General features: G+C 43.6%; 1 protein-coding gene across 1 annotated transcript in view; it reads right to left on the bottom strand.

The window, feature by feature from the left end:
- Positions 1–19580, bottom strand: part of LOC106579924 (rasGAP-activating-like protein 1) — a 61508-nt gene that overhangs the window by 13327 nt on the left and 28601 nt on the right. The window contains exons 6-9 of the mRNA XM_014160328.3: positions 11657–11738; positions 11275–11415; positions 10998–11089; positions 2369–2486 (exon numbers count right to left, since the gene is read on the bottom strand). Of these exons, the coding sequence (XP_014015803.3) occupies positions 2369–2486; positions 10998–11089; positions 11275–11415; positions 11657–11738 (433 nt within the window). The remainder of the gene's footprint in view (positions 1–2368; positions 2487–10997; positions 11090–11274; positions 11416–11656; positions 11739–19580) is intronic.

The raw sequence follows: 19580 nt of genomic DNA, 5'->3' as shown, positions 1-19580 counted from the left end.
CGACACCTACGGAAGGTGGCGCCCCTCCTCGCCCGGGCGGCGCTCGGCGGTCGTCGTCGCCGGCCTACTAGCTGCCATCGATTTATGTTTCACGTTCTGTTAGTTAGGCCTAGGTTAGTTGCGCACCTGTTTTGTGTTAGTTGTTAGTGGGGATGGGTATTTAGGCTAGCTAGTTAGGTTTGTTGTTTGTGCGGGATTGTTCGTTTGTCAGGGTGTGTTTCATGTGGTTCTGTATAGTGTGGAGTTACGCTATTCCTTTTGGGCTGCGTCCCTGGTTACGTTCTTTTAAGGGTGATGCGTTACTTTTGCACACCTTGCACTCCATACCTTGCATATTTTCCGTGTGGATATTTCTATTAAATTCATTAACGGAATCTTTCTGTCTCCTGCGCCTGACTCTTCGGAATCCACAAGCCACCCATTGTGACAGTTTAAGTACCGTTTTTTTTAGGAGCATGGCCTAGCATGGCCTTCTATTACACCATGTTGGACGACTGTCATTCATATTCCATTCACCCAGTTCAATGTAACATCTATAGGTTTAGGCTACTATATGACACTCAAATTTTCCCTATACCCATCATAAGGCTGTTACAATCTAGCCTATGAATGAAAGATCACAACATTGGTGACACAGGTCCAGAGAAAATGTTGAGGTGACAGACAGTGACACATGGACAGACAGTGACACATTCAACACAGCCTTGCACACTCTTACCTGCATCTAGCTGATCTAGGGTGTAATCATTAGTCCAACAGTTGCAAACGAGAGTTTCTATTGGACACATTCAGGTATGTTAATCCCCGTTTCGCTTAGTTTTAAGAAAAGTTTTTTCAACAGAATCGGCAGAATGAATACACCCCTGATCACACGTAAACACAGCTCACATTCATAGCAGCCACGTTGTATTCCTTCTCGCATCTATGTGCTCTGTGAGGCCTCCCGAGTGGCGCAGTGGTCTAAGGCACTGCATCGCAGAGCTAGCTGTGCCACTAGAGATCCTGGTTCGAGTCCAGGCTCTGTCGTAGCCGGCCGCGACTGGGTGACCTATGGGGCAGCGCACAATTGGCCCAGCATCGTCCGGGTTAGGGGAGGGTTTGGCCGGCAGGGATGTTCTTGTCCCGTCGCGCATTACCGTCTCCTGTGGCAGGCTGGGCACAATGCATGCTGACACGGTCGCCAGGTGTACGGTGTTTCCTCCGACACCTTGGTGTGGCTGGCTTCCAGGTTAAGCGGGCATTGTGTCAAGAAGCAGTGCGGCTTGGCTGGGTTGTGTTTCGGAGGACGCACGGCTCTCGACCTTCGCCTCTCCCGAGTCCGTAAGGGAGTTGGGACAAGACTGTAACAACCAATTGGATACCATGAAATTGGTGAGAAGAATGCATTAAAAAAATATATATATAATTAATTCAATGTGCTCTTTTCCCTTCGTTTGTGGACTTCAATGCACAACACATCAGCTGTATGTGACCAGGCGAAAAAACCTTTCCAAGCCAAACCATATCATAACTGCTACACACAGCCTACACCGTTGTCACCATATTAGCTAAAGTAACGTCACAGTCAACATAGCTAATAAAACTAAGACGTTAGTAAACCTGCTACAATCATGCAGTAACTATAGTGCGGTTACACCGGCGGCAATAAATTAGTAAAACAAAAAGCTTACCTTGACTTGGAAGAGTTCCAGTATTGTGTTGGATAGCCATAGCCAGCTAGCTAACATCCCTCTATTTGAGCAGCGTGTATGAGTAGTCTAAACTAGCTAGCTGCATTTGCTAGCTAAGTAAGTGAAACTGCTTCTCCTTTATTTTTGAAGAAATTAATTTGTTCAAAACTATTGTCAACTCCTCACCACATTTTATGCACTGCAGTGCTAGCTGGCTGTAGCTTATGCTTTCAGTACTAGATTTATTCTCTGATCCTTTGATTGGGTGGACAACATGTCAGTTCATGCTGCAAGAGCTCTGATAGGTTGGAGAACATCCTCTGGAAGTTGTCATAATTACTGTGTAAGTCTATGGAAGGGGTTGAGAACCATAAGCCTCCTAGGTTTTGTATTGATGTCAATGTACACAGAGGAGGACGGAAGCTAGCTGTCCTCCGGCTACACAAATGGTTCTACCCTACAGATGGCTGTTGAGGCTACTGTAAACCTTCATTGCAAAACAGTCTGTTTTAATACATTATTTGGTGATGTGAATATATTTAGTATAGTTTTTAAAAGTTTTAACAATTTTATTTGTATGAAATTCACTGAGGTGGATGGTACACCCCTTCCTCTTCTGAAGAGCCTCCACTGAAAAATATCCTGTAGAATGAGTTAATAACAATGTGTTGTGTTTGTGTCAGTAGTGTGATGCTGACCTCAGCAGGAGAGATGACAGACTCCACCAGCAGGTCAATGAGAGGCTGGTAGTACATGGAGGGCAGGATACGGTCCTCCACCAGACGCACCTTAAGACGCAGCGCACCCAGCTTACCTCTGTGGACAGAGAGAGAGAGAGGGAGGCCTCAGACACTACAGTCACAACACTCAAACAATACTCACAGGAAGTTTGCTTAGCACAAGCATGTTATAACACAAGCAGTGCTGAGTATTAAAAAGGGAATGTGACCACACCGGGGATAGGTTTGGTGGATTGCCATGCGGGGTATGATGTGTGACAACCACCCTGTAATGGCCTTTCCAGTTTCCTCTACCCTGCCATCTTGGGAGTGACAGACCTCCCTTCTGATAGTACCTTGTCATTCCTTCCGGAACAAACAACCCCCTAAATCTGTGACTCATTCCGTAATGACTCTCTCTCTGTGTGTGTGTGTGTGTGTGTGTGTGTGTGTGTGTGTGTGTGTGTGTGTGTGCCTTGCTATCACAGATACCCTTGTTCTACTGTTATCACAGAGAACAGATGCCTGCAGAGCCCTAGCTGTATACCCTTGTCCCTTGATGAAACTCGGTGAGGGAATAAGATACTTAAGCAGTGATCCGTCGGCTGTCTTCAAACCTTTGCCTTATACTTATTAGGCTGACATTCACCTGACAGGGTAATAAACACCTGAGAAAATGGGGATCTGTTTTTCAAATGTCCATTTTATTTCAGTAATTCATTATTTTAGCTAAATATACTGAACAAATATAAATGCAACATGCAACGTCAAAGATTTTACTGACTTACAGTTCATCAAGGGAAATCGGGCAATTGAAATACATTTATTAGGCCCAAATCTATGGATTTCACATGACTGGGCAGCGGCACAACAACTGGGGAGCCAGTCTCCCAGCCAATCAGAATGAGTTTTTTTCACAAAAAAGAGCTTCATTATAGACAGAAATACTCTTCAGCAGTGGCGGTTCAAGTTCGTATGGCCCCCTTCAGCCCCCCCCCCCCCCCCCCCCAACAAAAGCACTATTCTGCACTAACTGTCATTTTTATTCAGACATTTGGAACAACACAAATAAATAATCATAACATTTAAAAATATATAAATATAAAAATATATACAGAAATAAGACTCATAAATATCAAAAACAAGTAACAAAGACAAATAGAAACAAATTGTAGCATATACATACAAATAAAAAGAGAATCGAATTAATACACAGAAATAAACAAAATTGCACAAATCCGATATCACACAAATATACAAATAGAATACACAATTATAAAGAAGAGAACCTGATTATTACACTATTGCACTTCAAACAAGAAACACACAAATTAAATTGCACAACTGCCATCTAAACCCTGACTTTTCTTGCCTTCCTTGATGCAAAGTCATCAATTACATCATCATAAGAAATCTGTCCAGCAATTGCATGGTTAATACTGATGACAGCAAGGCCACTTAGGCATTCCTGTGACATAGTGGACCTCAGGTCCTAGGATTCATCATTACGCACACCTGGCACTCATCATTACGCGCACCACACCCGGACTCCATTACCTTCATAATTTCTTCCCCTTTATATGTCACTCTCCCATGTTCACTCACCAGTTAGTATTGTTCTTGTGTATCGGCATACTGCCTTATGTTAGTGTCGTGTTCTTGGTTTTGTTGTTTCATTAAAACCTTGCACCTGCTTCCGACTCACTGCCCATCCTTACAGAATACCAAATCAAAATATGGAAGCAGCAGGACAACCGGACATGTCCCAGACGATCAATGAACAAGGTGACCTTCTTCGTCAACACCATGATCAGCTGGCTCAACTGGGGACGGCCATGGAAGATGTTCTCCGCAGTCTACAGCGTCTCAACAGCGGAGGATATTCTAGCCTCCGCTGAGGATATTCTCCCCAACGAGTCAGCACACCAGCCCATTCAGGAACCCGCTCAGGTCAGCGATGCCCGTTTATCCCTCCCGGAGATATATAACGGGACACCATCCAAATGCTGTGGCTTCCTCCTTCAGTGCTCCCTCTATTTCGCAGATCAGATGGGAGCTCCCACCACCGAGAGGTCTAAGGTTGCCACGGATATTTCTCTGCTGACTGGGCGGGTATTGGAATGGGCTACGGCCGTCTGGGAGAGAGGAGGAGCTCGAGTCTTATGAGGGGTTCATGGCTCTGTTTTAAATGTATTTTTGATCATCCCGCGGAGGGTAGAGAGGGAGGTGAGCGTCTCCTTCAGCTCCAGCAGGGATATCAGACGGTTGCTGAGTATGCACTTACCTTCCGGACAGTAGCAGCTTCTAGTGGATAGAATGAGTCAGCGCTCAGCACACATTATTTAGAAGAGGTCTGCGCGAGGAGGTCCAGACTGAACTGGCCTGCCGAGATGACAACCTCACCCTGGACGCACTCATTGCAATGGCCATCATCTGGATAACCTCCTCCAGGAGCGTTGGCATCTCCATCACTTCTCTCCCTCCTTCGGCGAGTGTTCGGGATCAGAGCCTGAACCCATGGAGGTAAGGATCACACGTCTTCCCGCGGCGGAACGACGCAGATGGATACAGCTGGGGCTCTGTCTGTACTGTGCCCAGGGAGGGCACAAGCGCCAGCGTTGTCAATTACTTCAGAATCTGGGATCCATTAGAGCAGAGGGACGGTCACGTGATGTTACATCCCCCGGACCAGGAGTGAGTATTCCATCTACTGCTCTTCCTGTTGGACTATTTTTAGTACCCATCTCTCTGGCTGACTGTCCCTCATGTCCTGTGTCTACATCTTTAGTGGATTCCGGCGCTGCAGGGAACTTTATGGATCAGACCCTTGCCTCCTCTCCTTTTCCAGTTCAAGGTCTCGACTGCCTCTAGGATCCGGAACCATCACACACATCACCCAACCACTCACCCTCACCATGAAGCCCAATCACCAGGAAAACATCCCTTCATCACCATTGCACCAGTTCACAAGATCATCCTCTGTCTACCTTGGCTTCAGCGCCATAACCCTACCATCTCATGGTCGAGGATGAGAATCACCGACTGGACACCTGAATGCCGGAAGACCTGCTTTCCTGTCCCCTGTGGTTCCACGTCAGTTGAGAGTCCTGTGGTTGCCCTCCAGGCCAACAACCCAGAGGAATATCAGGATCTAAGGGAGGTATTCTCCAAGACCCGCGCTACCTGTCTACCTCCTCATCGCCCCTGGGACTGTGCCATTGACCTGTTTTCTGGTGCTACACCTCCGCATCTACCCTCTGTCGGTGGCTGAGACCAAGGCTATGGAGGACTACATTCAAGAGGCGATCCAATAGAGTTTCATCCGCAGGTCCAAGTCCCCTGCATCGGCTGGTTTCTTCTTCGTGGCCAAGAAGTAGGGAGGATTACGCCCTTGTATCAATTACCGTGGACTCAATGACATCACCACAAAGTATCGGTACCCTCTCCCGCTGGTGCAGTCAGCCATCGAACAGCTCCACTGGGCCCGGTTCTTCACCAAACTGTACCTCCACAAGTCTGGATCATCCTTGGGAGCAATTTCCAAACACATGAAGGTACCACGTTCATCTGTATAAACAATAGTACGCAAGGGTAACACCATGGGACCACGCAGCCGTCATACCGCTCAGGAAGGAGACGCGTTCTGTCTCCTAGAGATCAACGTACTTTGGTGTGCGCAAAGTGAAAATCAATCCCAGAACAACAGCAAAGGACCTTGTGAAGATGCTGGCGGAAACCGGTACAAAAATATCTATATACACAGTAAAACGAGTCCTATATCGACATAACCTGAAGGCCGCTCAGCAAGGAAGAAGCCACTGCTCCAAAACCGCCATTAAAAAAGCGAGACTACGGTTTACAACTGCACATGGGGACAAATATCGTACTTTTTGGAGAAATGTCCTCTGGTCTGATGAAACAAAAATAGAACTGTTTGCCACAATGATCATTGTTATGTTTGGAGGAAAAAGGGGGAGGCTTGCAAGCTGAAGAACACCATCCCAACCGTGAAGCACGGGGGTGCCAGCATCATGTTGTGGGGGTGTGTCACGCCCTGACCTGAGAGAGCCGTCTTTCTCTGTTTAGTTAGGTCGGGGTGTGATATGGGGTGGGCATTCTATGTATTTATATTTCTATGTTTTGGCCAGGTATGGTTTCCAATCAGAGGCAGCTGTCTATCGTTGTCTCTGATTGGGAACCATACTTAGGCAGCCTTTTTCCACCTGTGTTTTGTGGGTAGTGGGTAGTTGTTTTCTGTTTTCTGCGCTTTGGTCCCGTCTCTACGACATCCATAACAGGGTGCTTTGCTGCAGGAGGGATTGGTGCACTTCACAAAATAGATGCAACCATGAGGAAGGAAAATTATGTGGATATATTGAAGCAACATCTCAGTCAGGAAGTTAAAGCTTGGTCACAAACGGGACTTCCAAATGGACAAAGACCCCAAGCATACTTCCAAAGTTGTGGCAAAATGGCTTTAGGACAACGAAGTCAAGGTATTGGAGTGGCCATCACAAAGCCCTGACCTCAATCATATGGAAAATTTGTGGGCAAAACTGAAAAGGTGGGTGCGAGCAAGGAGGCCTACAAACCTGACTCAGTTACACCAGCTCTGTCAGGAGGAATGTGGGAACTTATTGTGGGAAGATTGTGGAAGGCTACCTGAAACGTTTGACCCAAGTTAAACAATTTAAAGGCAATGCTACCAAATACTAATTCAGTGTATGTAAACTTCTGACCCACTGGAAATGTGATGAAATAAATAAAAGCTGAAATAAATAATTCTCTCTACTATTATTCTGACATTTCACATTCTTAAAATAAAGTGGTGATCCTAACTGATCTAAGACCGGGAATTGTTACTAGGATTAAATGTCAGGAATTGTGAAAAACTGAGTTTAAATGTATTTGACTAAGGTGTATGTAAACTTCCGACTTCAACTGTATACATTCACAGTATTATTAATGAATAGTGGTTTATTTGGTAGCCTTTCGTAGTTTGACTGATTTTACTAATTGCATTAGTACTGTACAAAGTTAGAGGTGCGCTATTTGAGATTCCCCCTACCTCAGGCTTCCAGTGTTGAGACCTGAGGTCAACCTACCCCCGCCCCCTCCCCATCTCGTACTTCTGAGTGAGAGACCTTCCCAGGCAGTAGCCTGCTTAGCTCACAAACTAAACTCAGCAAAAAAAGAAACGTCCCTTTTTCAGGACCCTGTCTTTAAAGATAATTTATAAAAATCCAAATAACTTCACAGATCTTCATTGTAAAGGATTTTAACACTGTTTCCCATGCTTGTTCAATGAACCATAAACAATGAACATGCACCTGTGGAACGGTTGTTAAGACACTAACAGCTTACAGACGGTAGGCAATTAAGGTCACAGTTATGAAAACTTAGGACACTAAAGAGGCCTTTCTACTGACTCTGAAAAACACCAAAAGAATAATGCCCAGGGTATCTGCTCATCTGCGTGAACGGGTCTTAGGCATGCTGCAAGGAGGCATGAGGACTGCAGATGTGGCCAGGGCAATAAATTGCAATGTCCGTACTGTGAGACGCCTAAGACAGCGCTACAGGGAAACAGGACGGACAGCTGATTGTCCTCGCAGTTGCAGACCACGTGTAAAAACACCTGCACAGGATCGGTACATCTGAACATCACACCTGCGGGACAGGTGTACAGAATGGCAACAACAACTGCCCGGGTTACACCAGAAACGCACAATCCCTCCATCAGTGCTCAGACTGTCCACAATAGGCTGAGAGAGGCTGGACTGAGGGCTTGTAGGCCTGTTGTAAGGCAGGTCCTCACCAGACATCACCGGCAACAACGTCGCCTATGGGCACAAACCCACCGTCGCTGGACCAGACAGGACTGGCAAAAAGTGCTCTTCATGGGTGAGTCGTCCCTTTGTAATCCGTGATTGTCTGAAGACCCTGCCACATACGTCTCGTGTCTGAGCTGTTGAATTGCGACTCCACTTTGTCTCTGTACTGACATTTTGCCTGTTTGATTGCCTTATGGAGGGAATGACTACACTGTTTGTATTCAACCATATCCCCAGTCACCTTGCCATGGTTAAATGTGGTGGTTCGCGCTTTCAGTTTGCGCAAATGCTGCCATCTATCCACGGTTTATGTTTTGGGTAGGTTTTAATAGTCACAGTGGGAACAAAATCCCCTATACACTTTTTGGTGAACTCAGTCACCGTGTCATTGTATGTATCAATGTTATTATCCGAAGCTACCCGAAACATATCCCAGTCCGTGTGATCCAAATAATCTTGAAGCATGGATTCAGATTGGTCAGACCAAAACTGAATAGATCTTAGCACGGGTACTTTCTGTTTCAGTTTCTGCCTATGGGAAGGGAGGAGCAAAATGGAGTCATGATCTGATTTGCCAAAGGGAGGGCGGGGGAGGGCCTTGTACGAGAGAATAGCAGTGGTTGAGTGTTTTCCCAGTGTGAGTACTACAGTCAATGTGTTGATAGAAATTCTGTAGCGTTTTCCTCAAATTTGCTTTGCTAAAATCCCCAGCTACACTGAATGCGGCCTCAGGATATGTGGTTTCCCGTTTGCATAAAGTCCAGTGTAGTTCCTTGACGGTCGTCGTGATATTGGCTTGAGGGGGAATATACACGGCTGTGACTATAACTGAAGAGAATTCTCTTGGGAGGTAATACAGTCGGCATTTGATTGTGAGGTATTCTAGGTCGGGTGAACAAAAGGACTTGAGTTCCTGTACATTATAGCAATCACACCATGAGTGGTTAATCATGAAACATACACCACCACCCTTCTTCTTCCTGAAGAGTTCTTTATTCCTGTCTGTGCGATGTACTGAGAACCCAGCTGGCTGTATGTATGTGGACAGTATATCCGGAGAGTGCCATGATTCCGTGAAACAGAGTATGCTACAGTCCCTGATGTCTCTCTAGAAGGAGATCCTCGCCCTGAGCTCATCTACTGTATTGTCCAGAGACTGAACATTAGTGAGTAATATACTTGGAAGCTATGGATGGTGTGCCCGCCTCCTGAGTCGGACTAGAAGTCCACTCCGAATACCTCTTCTCCGCCGGCGGCGTCTTGGCGCAGCCTCTGGGATAACTTAAATTGCCCTGAGGGGTGCGAACAAAGGATCCAATTCGGGAAAGTCGTATTCCTGGTAGTAGTGCTGGTGAGTTAACGCCGCTCTAATATACAAAAGTTATTTCCGGCTGTATGTAATAACACAAAAAAATGTCTGCACTAATAGTGTAAGAAAGAACACAAAAAAACGAAATACTGCAAAGTTGCTTAGGAGCTAGAAGCAGAGCTGCCATGTCTGTCAGCGCCATCTTGCTGTTTTGTCGGATGGCGGCGCCCATAGCTATATGGATCTGTGCAAAACTGCTACAGTAAGTGTATCTTTTTATTAGAATGATTTTTTTCTCGCTGATGAAAGGTCCATATGTTTCCAAAGCCTTCATTTCTCAGAACAAGAATAGACTGACGAGTTTCAGAAGAAAGTTATTTGTTTCTGGCCATTTTGAGCCTGTAATCGAACCCACAAATGCTGATGCACCAGATACTCAACTAGTCTAAAGAAGGCCAGTTTTATTGCTTCTTTAATCAGAACGACAGTTTTCAGCTGTGCTAACATAATAGCAAAAGGGTTTTCTAATGATCAATTAGCCTTTTAAAATGATAAACTTGGATTAGCTAAGACAACGTGCCATTGGAACACAGGAGTGATGGTTGCTGATAATGGGCCTCTGTATGCCTATGTAGATATTCCATTAAAAATCAGCCGTTTCCAGCTACAATAGTCATTTACAACATTAACAATGTCTACACTGTATTTCTGATCAATTTGATGTTATTTTAATGGACAGAAAAATTTGCTTTTTTTTCAAAAACAAGGATGTTTCTAAGTAACCCCAAACTTTTGAACGGTAGTGTATGTGATATTTAATTTATTTTATTACATTTGCAAAAAAAATTAAAAACCTATTTTTGCTTTGTCATTATGGGGTAGTGTGTGTAGATTGATGAGGGGAAAAAAACAATTGTATCAATTTTAGAATACGGCTGTAACGCAACAAAATGTTGAAAAAGTTAAAGGGTCTGAATACTTTCCGAATGCACTGTATATCGGGAATCGCCCATAAGTTTGGAAAAATCAAGATATGATTTTTAGGCCATATCGCCCAGCTCTAAACCTAACCTTAACCCCAAACCATAAATGTAATTCCTAACCCCAAACCTAAACCCTAATTATAACCCTAACCTTAAATCTAACCCCTAAGCCTAAAATAGCCTTTTTCCTTGTGGGGACTGGCGAAATGTCCCCACTTGTCTGAATGTTCCTTGTTTTACTATCCTTGTGATGACTTCTGGTCCAAAAACAAAAACAACACAAACACACACAAACAAACACACAAACAAACACACACACACACACACACACACACACACACACACACACACACACACACACACACACACACACACACACACACACACACACACACACACACACACACACACACACACACACACACACACACACACACACACACACACACACACACACACACACACACACACACACACCTTACCCAGCATCATCCTCATGGTTTCCCAGGGGCAGCAGACGAAACCAACCCTGCAACAGAGGTGTCTTGTGCAGGCAAGCAAAAGGGATTTCCACCTGAACAGGAAAACAAATAACCAAAACATCATACCATACACTTAACTGAAACAGCACTCTAGCACCAACAATACATATTGGCATTTGTAAAAATATGAATGATTCCACATAGTAGAAATAAGTATAATGTGTCCTCACAGAATAACATAAGTAACCCATAGACATTAGGAACATAACCTCTTCACCTTTCCCAGGAAGTCATTCTTGCCCACCATGTCCCAGTCCCAGACTTCCACTGTGACACTCCCTCCCTCAGTCAGCTCCCAGGTCTCGAGCTCCAGCTCCAGGGTCTCACTCCAGTGTGGATAACGAGTCTTCTTAATGATCTAACACACACACACACACACACACACACACACACACACACACACACACACACACACACACACACACACACACACACACACACACACACACACACACACACACACACACACACACACACACACACACACACCAGAAAAACCCTTCATTTACTATTTCACATGCTCAAATCAGTCTTCGTTTCCACTAAAATTGGTGATAATTCAGACATATACATGTTATCTGGCTCATCTCCCTCCTCACCGAAGTTTCTGCACTGTGGTTATTGAAGAGGATTCTGGCAAAGGGGTCAGAGGTTCCAGAGATGTCTCTTGGAGCCAGGTCTCTATGAGGTCAACGAACAGAAACACATCAATGTATGAGTAACCGCCCAGCCCCTTTACCTGTCCCTATACATGGTGCTGGAATGATTCAATGAGTGAGATGATATGTGCAGATCATTCCTCTAGATTTAACATTACTCTTTTAAATCTAAAGATGAGAGAACTTTGAGCAGCACAGAAGCCTGTAAGATGGGCCTGTGTTGTGAGACAGTAAGTGTAGTGAGAGTATGACTCAGACTGAACTGCATCCATGAGCAGAAGGCAAGCTGCTGAGCGACAGTGGTGATGCGTGAGCAGCACTAAGACAGTGACTTCACCATAGAGGTCGGCTAGAGACAGACTCTTTCACAGAGAGCCAGGTAGTGACCTGTTTATACACCCAGTTTTCATGATCAAACCTGTCTCTCCCTGCTCCCAGTGCTAAGACGAGGTGCATTCACACTCAGATAAGTGAGAGCACAAACCACCATGGTATATCAGTCTACAGAGATAAGCACTGTCTGACAAACAGAGACAAAGCTATGCTGGATACATTTTGTTGAATACATTCTCATGTGTAAGAGATGTGAATGGGCATGTAAGATAGTTAGCTATGTCACCGTCATCATAGCAGCAAAAATACTTGGACCACAACATAAAGCCTATTTACCACATTCAGGGGCCAGGGCACATAATCCATTAAAACTATGTTCTCATTGGGAGCCCATTGCTGTCTACAGGACACAAAGGCAAAGGAGCACCAGACTTTCTTAACTCTGCTGTTTGATACAATCCCCACTGGGCACACCAAGTCATTTCAACGTGGACATTTTGGCAATATTTGGTTGAGACGTCGATCAATGAGGTTTGAACCTTTAATCACCCACTCAAAAAGACAGCCAGAAGTTTGTTGAATTCCCAATGTGTTATCATTATGCTTTCAACCAATATAAAAGCAAAGCCAAAATCAAATGGAAAAATAAGGTCAGATGTTTTGTTTAGTTGTCATCTAAATGTGTTATCACTGCGCTTTCAACCATTTAAAACCACAACCAAGTTCAAATAGGAATACAATGTCAGATATTTTGTATTTATACAACAACTTAATGTGTTATCACTTTGCTTAATCTAATAGCACAACCAAATGACTTGGATTGTAGTTGAGATTACATGAAAAGTACATGGTACAAGTTATCAATGCTGATTATTACAGCAATTGTGATCTCCACAGAGACTATCAACATTTAAATGATATCTAATGCATGAAGAGTTTCATCTGTCCCACTGGCTTAATCCAATTCTTTGACTTTTATTTTTGGTTTAGTTGGAGACGTGAATCCAACATTTAATTAGTTAACTTGTCGACATGTTGATGGGCTATTTATACTATTGCAAAAGTGATACCGAAATGTGTTTGGATGTCAACAAATTGTCTACAAATTAATAATTTTACGTTGGATTCACATCTCCATCTCAACCAATAATTAAAGTTAAAAAATAGGACTAAATTAAATAAAACTTTTATTTAAAATGCATATTTTTTTTTTTTTTTTCATCTTTAATTAACCAGGTAGGCAAGTTGAGAACAAGTTGTCATTTACAACTGCGACCTGGCCAAGATAAAGCAAAGCACTGTGACAAAAACAACAGAGTTACACATGGGATAAACAAACATATAGTCAATAACACAATAGAAAAATCTGTATATAGTATGTGCAAATGGAGTAAGGAGGTAAGGCAATAAATAGGCCATAGTGGCGAAGTAATTACAATTTAGCAATTTACACTGGAGTGATAGATGTGCAGATGAGGATGTGCAAGTAGAAATACTGGTGTGCAAAAGAGCAGAAAAACAAAAACAAATATGGGGATGAGGTAGGTAGGTGGTTGGATGGGCTATTTACAGATGGGCTGTGGACAGTTGCAGCGATCAGTAAGCTGCTCTGATAGCTGACGCTTAATGTTGGTGAGGGAGATATAAGTCTCCAACTTCAGCGATTTTTTTTGCAATTCGTTCCAGTCATTGGCAGCAGAGAACTGGAAGGAAAAGCGGCCAAAGCAGGTGTTGGCTTTGGGAATGACCAGTGAAATATACCTGCTGGAGCGCATGCTACGGTTGGGTGGGTGCTATGGTGACCAGTGAGCTGAGATAAGGCGGAGCTTCACCTAGCAAAGACTTATAGATGACTTGGAGCCAGTGGGTTTAGCAACAAATATGAAGCGAGGGCCAGCCAACGAGAGCATACAGGTCGCAGTGGTGGGTAGTATATGGGGCTTTGGTGACAAAACGGATGGCACTGTGATAGACTGCATCCATTTAATGTTTGATTTGATTTAATTTAGTCCTATTCTTTAACTTGGTTGAGATGGAGACGTGAATCCAACATACAGTGACTTCGGAAAGTATTCAGACCCCTTGACTTTTTCCACATTTTGTTACATTACAGCCTTATTCTAAAATTGATTTTTTTTTTAAATTCTCAGCAATCTACAGACAATACCCCATAATGACAAAGTGAAAACAGGCTTTTAGAAATGTTCGCAAATAAATAAATAAATACTTATTTACATAAGTATTCATACCCTTTGCTATGAGCTCAGGGCCATCCTGTTTCCATTGATCATCCTTGAGATGTTTCTACAACCTGATTGGAGTCCACCTGTGGTAAATTCAATTGATTGGGCATGATTTGGAAAGGCACATACCTGTCTATATAAGGTCCCACAGTTGACAGTGCATGTCAGAGCAAAAACTAAGCCATGAGGTCAAAGGAATTGTCCGTAGAGCTCCAAGACAGGATTGTGTAGAGCCACAGAACTGGGAAAGGGCACCAAAAAAAATTCTTCAGCATTGAAGGTCCATAAGAACACAGTGGCATCCATCATTCTTAAATGGAAGAAGTTTGGAATCTCCAAGACGCTTCCTAGAGCTGGCCGCCTGGCAAAACTGAGCAAACGGGGTAGAAGGGCCTTGGTCAGGGAGGTTACCAAGAATCCGATGGTCACTCTGACAGAGCTCTAGAGTTCCTCTGTGGAGATGGGAGGAACTTCCAGAAGGACAACCATCTCTGCAGCACTCTACCAATCAGGCCTTTATGTTAGAGTGGCCAGACGGAAGCCACTCCTCAGTAAAAGGCACATGACAGCCCGCTTGAAGTTTTCCAAAAGGTACCTAAAGACTCTCAGACAAATGAGAAACAAGATACTCTGGTCTGAGGAAAGCAAGATTTTGGCCTGAATGCCAAGCGTCACGTCTTGAGGAAACCTGGCACCATCCCTACGGTGAAGCATGGTGGTGGAAGAATCATGCTGTGGGGATGTTTTTCAGTGGCATAGACTGGGAGACTAGTAAGGATAGAGGCAAAGATGAACGGAGCAAAGTACAGAGATCCTTGATGAAAACCTGCTCCAAAGCGCTCAGGACCTTAGACTGGAGCAAAGGTTCACCTTCCAACAGGACAACAACCCTAAGCATACAGCCAAGACAGTGCAGGAGTGGCTTCGGGACATGTCTTTGAATGTCCTTGAGTGGCCCAACTAGAGCCCGGACTTGAACCTGATCAAACATCTCCGGAGAGACATGAAAATAGCTGCGCAGCAACGCTCCCCATCCAACCTGACAGAGCTGCAGAGTGGAATGGGAGAAACTCCCCAAATACAGGTGTGCCAAGCTTGTAGCGTCATACCCAGAAGACTCGAGGCTGTAACCACTGCCAAAATTGCTTCAACAAAGTACTGAGTAAAGGGTAAAGGGTCTGAATACTTTTTTCTTTTAAAATAAATGTACCAACATTTCTAAAAGCCGGTTTTTCCTTTGTCATTCTGGAGTATTGTGTGTAGATTGATGAGGGGGAAAAAATGATTTAATCAATTTTAGAATAAGGCTGTAACGTAACAAAATGTGTAAAAAGTCAAGGGGTCTGAATACATTCCGAATGAACTGTATATGCCTTTTGTAATTGTTTTAATTGATGTAGTGCTGTTCTTGTCTATTAATGTTCTGTATTATGTCATGTTTCATGTTTTGTGTGGACCCCAGGAAAAGTAGCTGCTGCTTTTGCAACAGCTAATGGGGATTCTAATAAAATACCCCAAAATATTAATTATTAATTTGTAGACAAACTGGAATTAAAGCCAGACTAATTCAGTGGCATAGATGGAACTATCCAAGCAGAAAATGCCTCTCCTTCAAATGTTTATATTTTGTTGCATTGACAACCAAACAAAATATAAATATCCAGTTTGTCTACAAATGAATCATTTATATGTTGGATTCATGACTCCCATCTCAAGCAAAAATCGAAGTAAAAAAATAGGACTAAATCTAATCAAACATTAAATGCACTTTAAATACAGTTTGATTTAGTCCTATTCTTTAACTTAGATTGTTGGTTGAGATGGAGAGGTGAATTGAACATATTAAACATGAACGTGAAGATTACATTTGATATCAATGAAAGCTTGATACCCTAGGCCTATATGTTTGTCTATTTTTAGTTGAACCCTGGTTTGAATTGAAACAATATCTGTTGATGACTTTGCAAATGCTATATAGGCCTAAATAGTATAATTGATGCTACATAACTTATAAAGTATGGTTACATTTAATTTGCTTTGTTAAACCTACCCTTTGGAATGACTTTGATAGTAACAGTGAATATATTTAGTTATTAAAAGGTCTCAATTTAATCATTCTCAAGATAGCACAATGGTAGTAATCAATAGTGATCGGGAAAAAATTTATACAGTTACATATCTGGATATTATTTTTGACGATATATATCGTATCGTTTTAACTATTGCAATATTATTTTTGCGCTAATTGGCTGTACCTGCACCAGAACGCCAGTATTTTTCCTTCATAGCTTGTTCTCCATCTGCTTTTTAAATAGGGAGACAATTTGTTTTCAGCACTTTTATTCTCATGACTAATCAAAAGTAATTTTCTCATGACTCTCTCTGTCTCTCTATGGTGAGCAATATGCTTGGAATATCGAATCGCAAATACATATAGAATTGATTGGAAAGGAGCATCAAGTTCATCACCTTTCTCCACCCTGTGAAGTTCACCATAACTTATTTCATCTTTAGCCTTATAAACGGCATGCTTTCCTGACGCGTCGTAGTGGGAGGACCACACAACATGTCATCGCGTGACTCCAAGTTCTTTAATATGATGGTTAATATATAAATATTTGCGCATAAGTGTATCCACCAACATTTCTTGCATAATTAATTTTACAGACACAAAAAGATCCTACTGTGTGTAGCGTATTTTGTTTTGTAAACTTTTTGAAAGTTACCCAACATTTTTCTGTTTCCATCAGGCCTGTCATGACATTTTTTTTAAAGATTGGTTTATGTTGAAAATCGGTTACAATGATGACATAATACTGTGGTTGAAATGCCACCTTCAAATCAGTTTATGTCTTTTTTCAAATCCAATTTGCTCCATGATTCCACGTCGCAATATGTAGCCAAATTTAGTTGAAACAACGTTAATTCAACCAGTTTGTGCTTGTGGGATGTTTCCCATGCGGTGCTCTGCTTCCATGAGAGAAAACAAAGTTGTTTCATCCCCTAATCTGAATTCTCGGGAACGGTATCCTCATTATTCTTGGTTCTCACCCTTTGCACAGAAGTTGGTGTATGTCATGATGGAGACCCGGCATGAATTATCCGGTTTTGTTATGTTTAATAACTCTTAAATCAGACAATTAACATGCAGCCCACCGAGCTACTATCTGCTAGTCCTCATTGCTAGGTTAGTCCTATTACCGTAGTTCACTAGGTCAGTCATATCTATCAGACATTACTACATATCGGCTTTTCTGAGAGAAATCAAAACTACAACATCCTCTCTACCTAATACAAATACAAATATTTGTATCTCAATAACATACAGTATATATATTTTTTTCTTCTCTAACATCGACAATACACATAACTCTGTCAACTAGGACATAGGGGTAGACAGCCCTTTGTCCACAGCAACATAAGGATTATTCTGCCCCGAAACAGTTTCTGTTCCTATACCTCTTTCTTTCCTATTTTTTTTCTCAGGTGTCTATGAACCTCAGTGGTAGTTTTACCTGTCAAGGTCATTCTCACCAGTTGTGGTGAGGCTGGCTGAGGTGGTGGACTGAGTGAGGGAGCTGGCTGGCTCACAGGCGGGGCCTGAGTGCCCTCACTGGTAGACTGGGTGAGTCTTTTGTTGTTCTGCTGCTGTCTCTCTGGAGTAGGTGACTCTGGAAAAGCATGAAGGTGTCGCCTGTTTCTCTGAGCAATGGTGCCGTGTTCAGTTTCCACAACATAGGATCTCGGCTCTGGAGATTTGCTGATGACAGCTGCTGGTGTTTTCCATCCTTTCTCTCCGTCCAGCTTGACTCTTACACTCTGTCCAGGGTGTAATTCCAGTAGGGGGTGCACTGAATGCCTCCTGTTATAGAAGGACTGCTAAACTTGTTTGGCTTTCTGGTCCTTCTGTTTAACACCGTTGTGGCTGATGCATTTTGGTTGGAGTTTCCCATCAATCACGGGGACCGTCGTCCAGATCTGACGTCCAGTCATGAGTTGCGCTGGGCTTGCTCCTGTTGCGCTGATGGGCGTGTCTCGGTAGCACATTAGAGTCATGTGTGGGTCTGGTTGTTTAAGAATTTGCTTAGCTGTCTATACAGCTCTCTCCGCAGCTCCATTTGCCTGCGGGTAATGGAGACCGGAGGTGGTATGAGCAAAATCATACTTCTTTCTGAACTCCTTGAACTCAGTGCAGACAAACTGAGTAGCGTTGTCGCTAACGAGCTCGGTAGGTATCCCCCATCTTACAAACATACCATTGAGGCGGGTGATGACCTGCTGGCTAGTGGTAGTGGGCAGGTGAGCTATTTCTATGTCCCTAGAATAGTAGTCCACCACTATGAGGTATTTCTTGCCCTATAGCTCACACAGGTTGGCTGCGATCTTCTGCCACGGACCCTTAGGTAAAGGTGTGATGACAAGTGGTTCTCTCTTTTGAGTTGGTTTGTTCTCTGTACAGAACCTGCATGACATCACTTTTCTCACGATGTGGGCGCTGATGCCTGGCCACCACACCGACATCTTGGCTCTTTCTCTGCACTTTGTCAGCCCCATGTGACCTTTGTGTATCTGTTGTAGAACTTTTTCCCTCTGTGAAGCTGGGTTGACAATCCTGTCTTGATATAGCACAAGTCCGTCCCGCTCTAATAGATGCGCTTTCGCTGTGTGGTATCCCTGTAGCGAGTAAGGTAGCTGCACCATTCTCTGAGGCCAGCCTTTTCGGATGTAGCCCATGACCATTTGGAGGTCTGCATCGTTGCGTGTCGCCTCTCTGATGTCATCCGACCTGTGTGCAGACACTGGTCTGTTCTTCCCCACAGCTTCCACATATGCTTTGACTTCTTCTGTGTCTGACGTGTTTTCTTTCAGTGGGGTTCTTGACAGTGTGTCAGCCACCACTAACTGCTTCCCAGGGAACACTGCTTTCCCATTGACACGCATGAGGCGCATGAGCAGTTGCTGACACCTGAGTGGTGCTTTGTCCAGGTCGTACGTGTTGATCAATGGAACGAGTGGCTTATGGTCTGTATGTAAAACAAAGCTACCCATCCCCTGCAGGTAGTGGGCAAATCATTCGCATGCACATACCTGTAAGGTACTCTTTTTCAATTTGCGCATACCTTCTCTCAGTCTCTGTGCGTGAACAAGAAACACAACAGGATGGAGCTCGCCTCCCTCTTGTTCCTATAGGAGTGTAGCTCCGAGGCCATAGCTACTTGCGTCTGCACTGACCACATTTGGTTTTCCGGCATTGTAGTATGCCAATACCTGCTCCTGTGGGTCTCCCC

The sequence above is a fragment of the Salmo salar genome, chromosome 20 (genome assembly GCF_965601325.2).
Source record: "Salmo salar chromosome 20, fSalSal1, whole genome shotgun sequence".
NCBI classification, from domain to species: Eukaryota; Metazoa; Chordata; class Actinopteri; order Salmoniformes; family Salmonidae; genus Salmo; species Salmo salar.
Note: the sequence above shows the minus strand (reverse complement) of the source record. Positions and strands in the feature narration are given on the sequence as shown.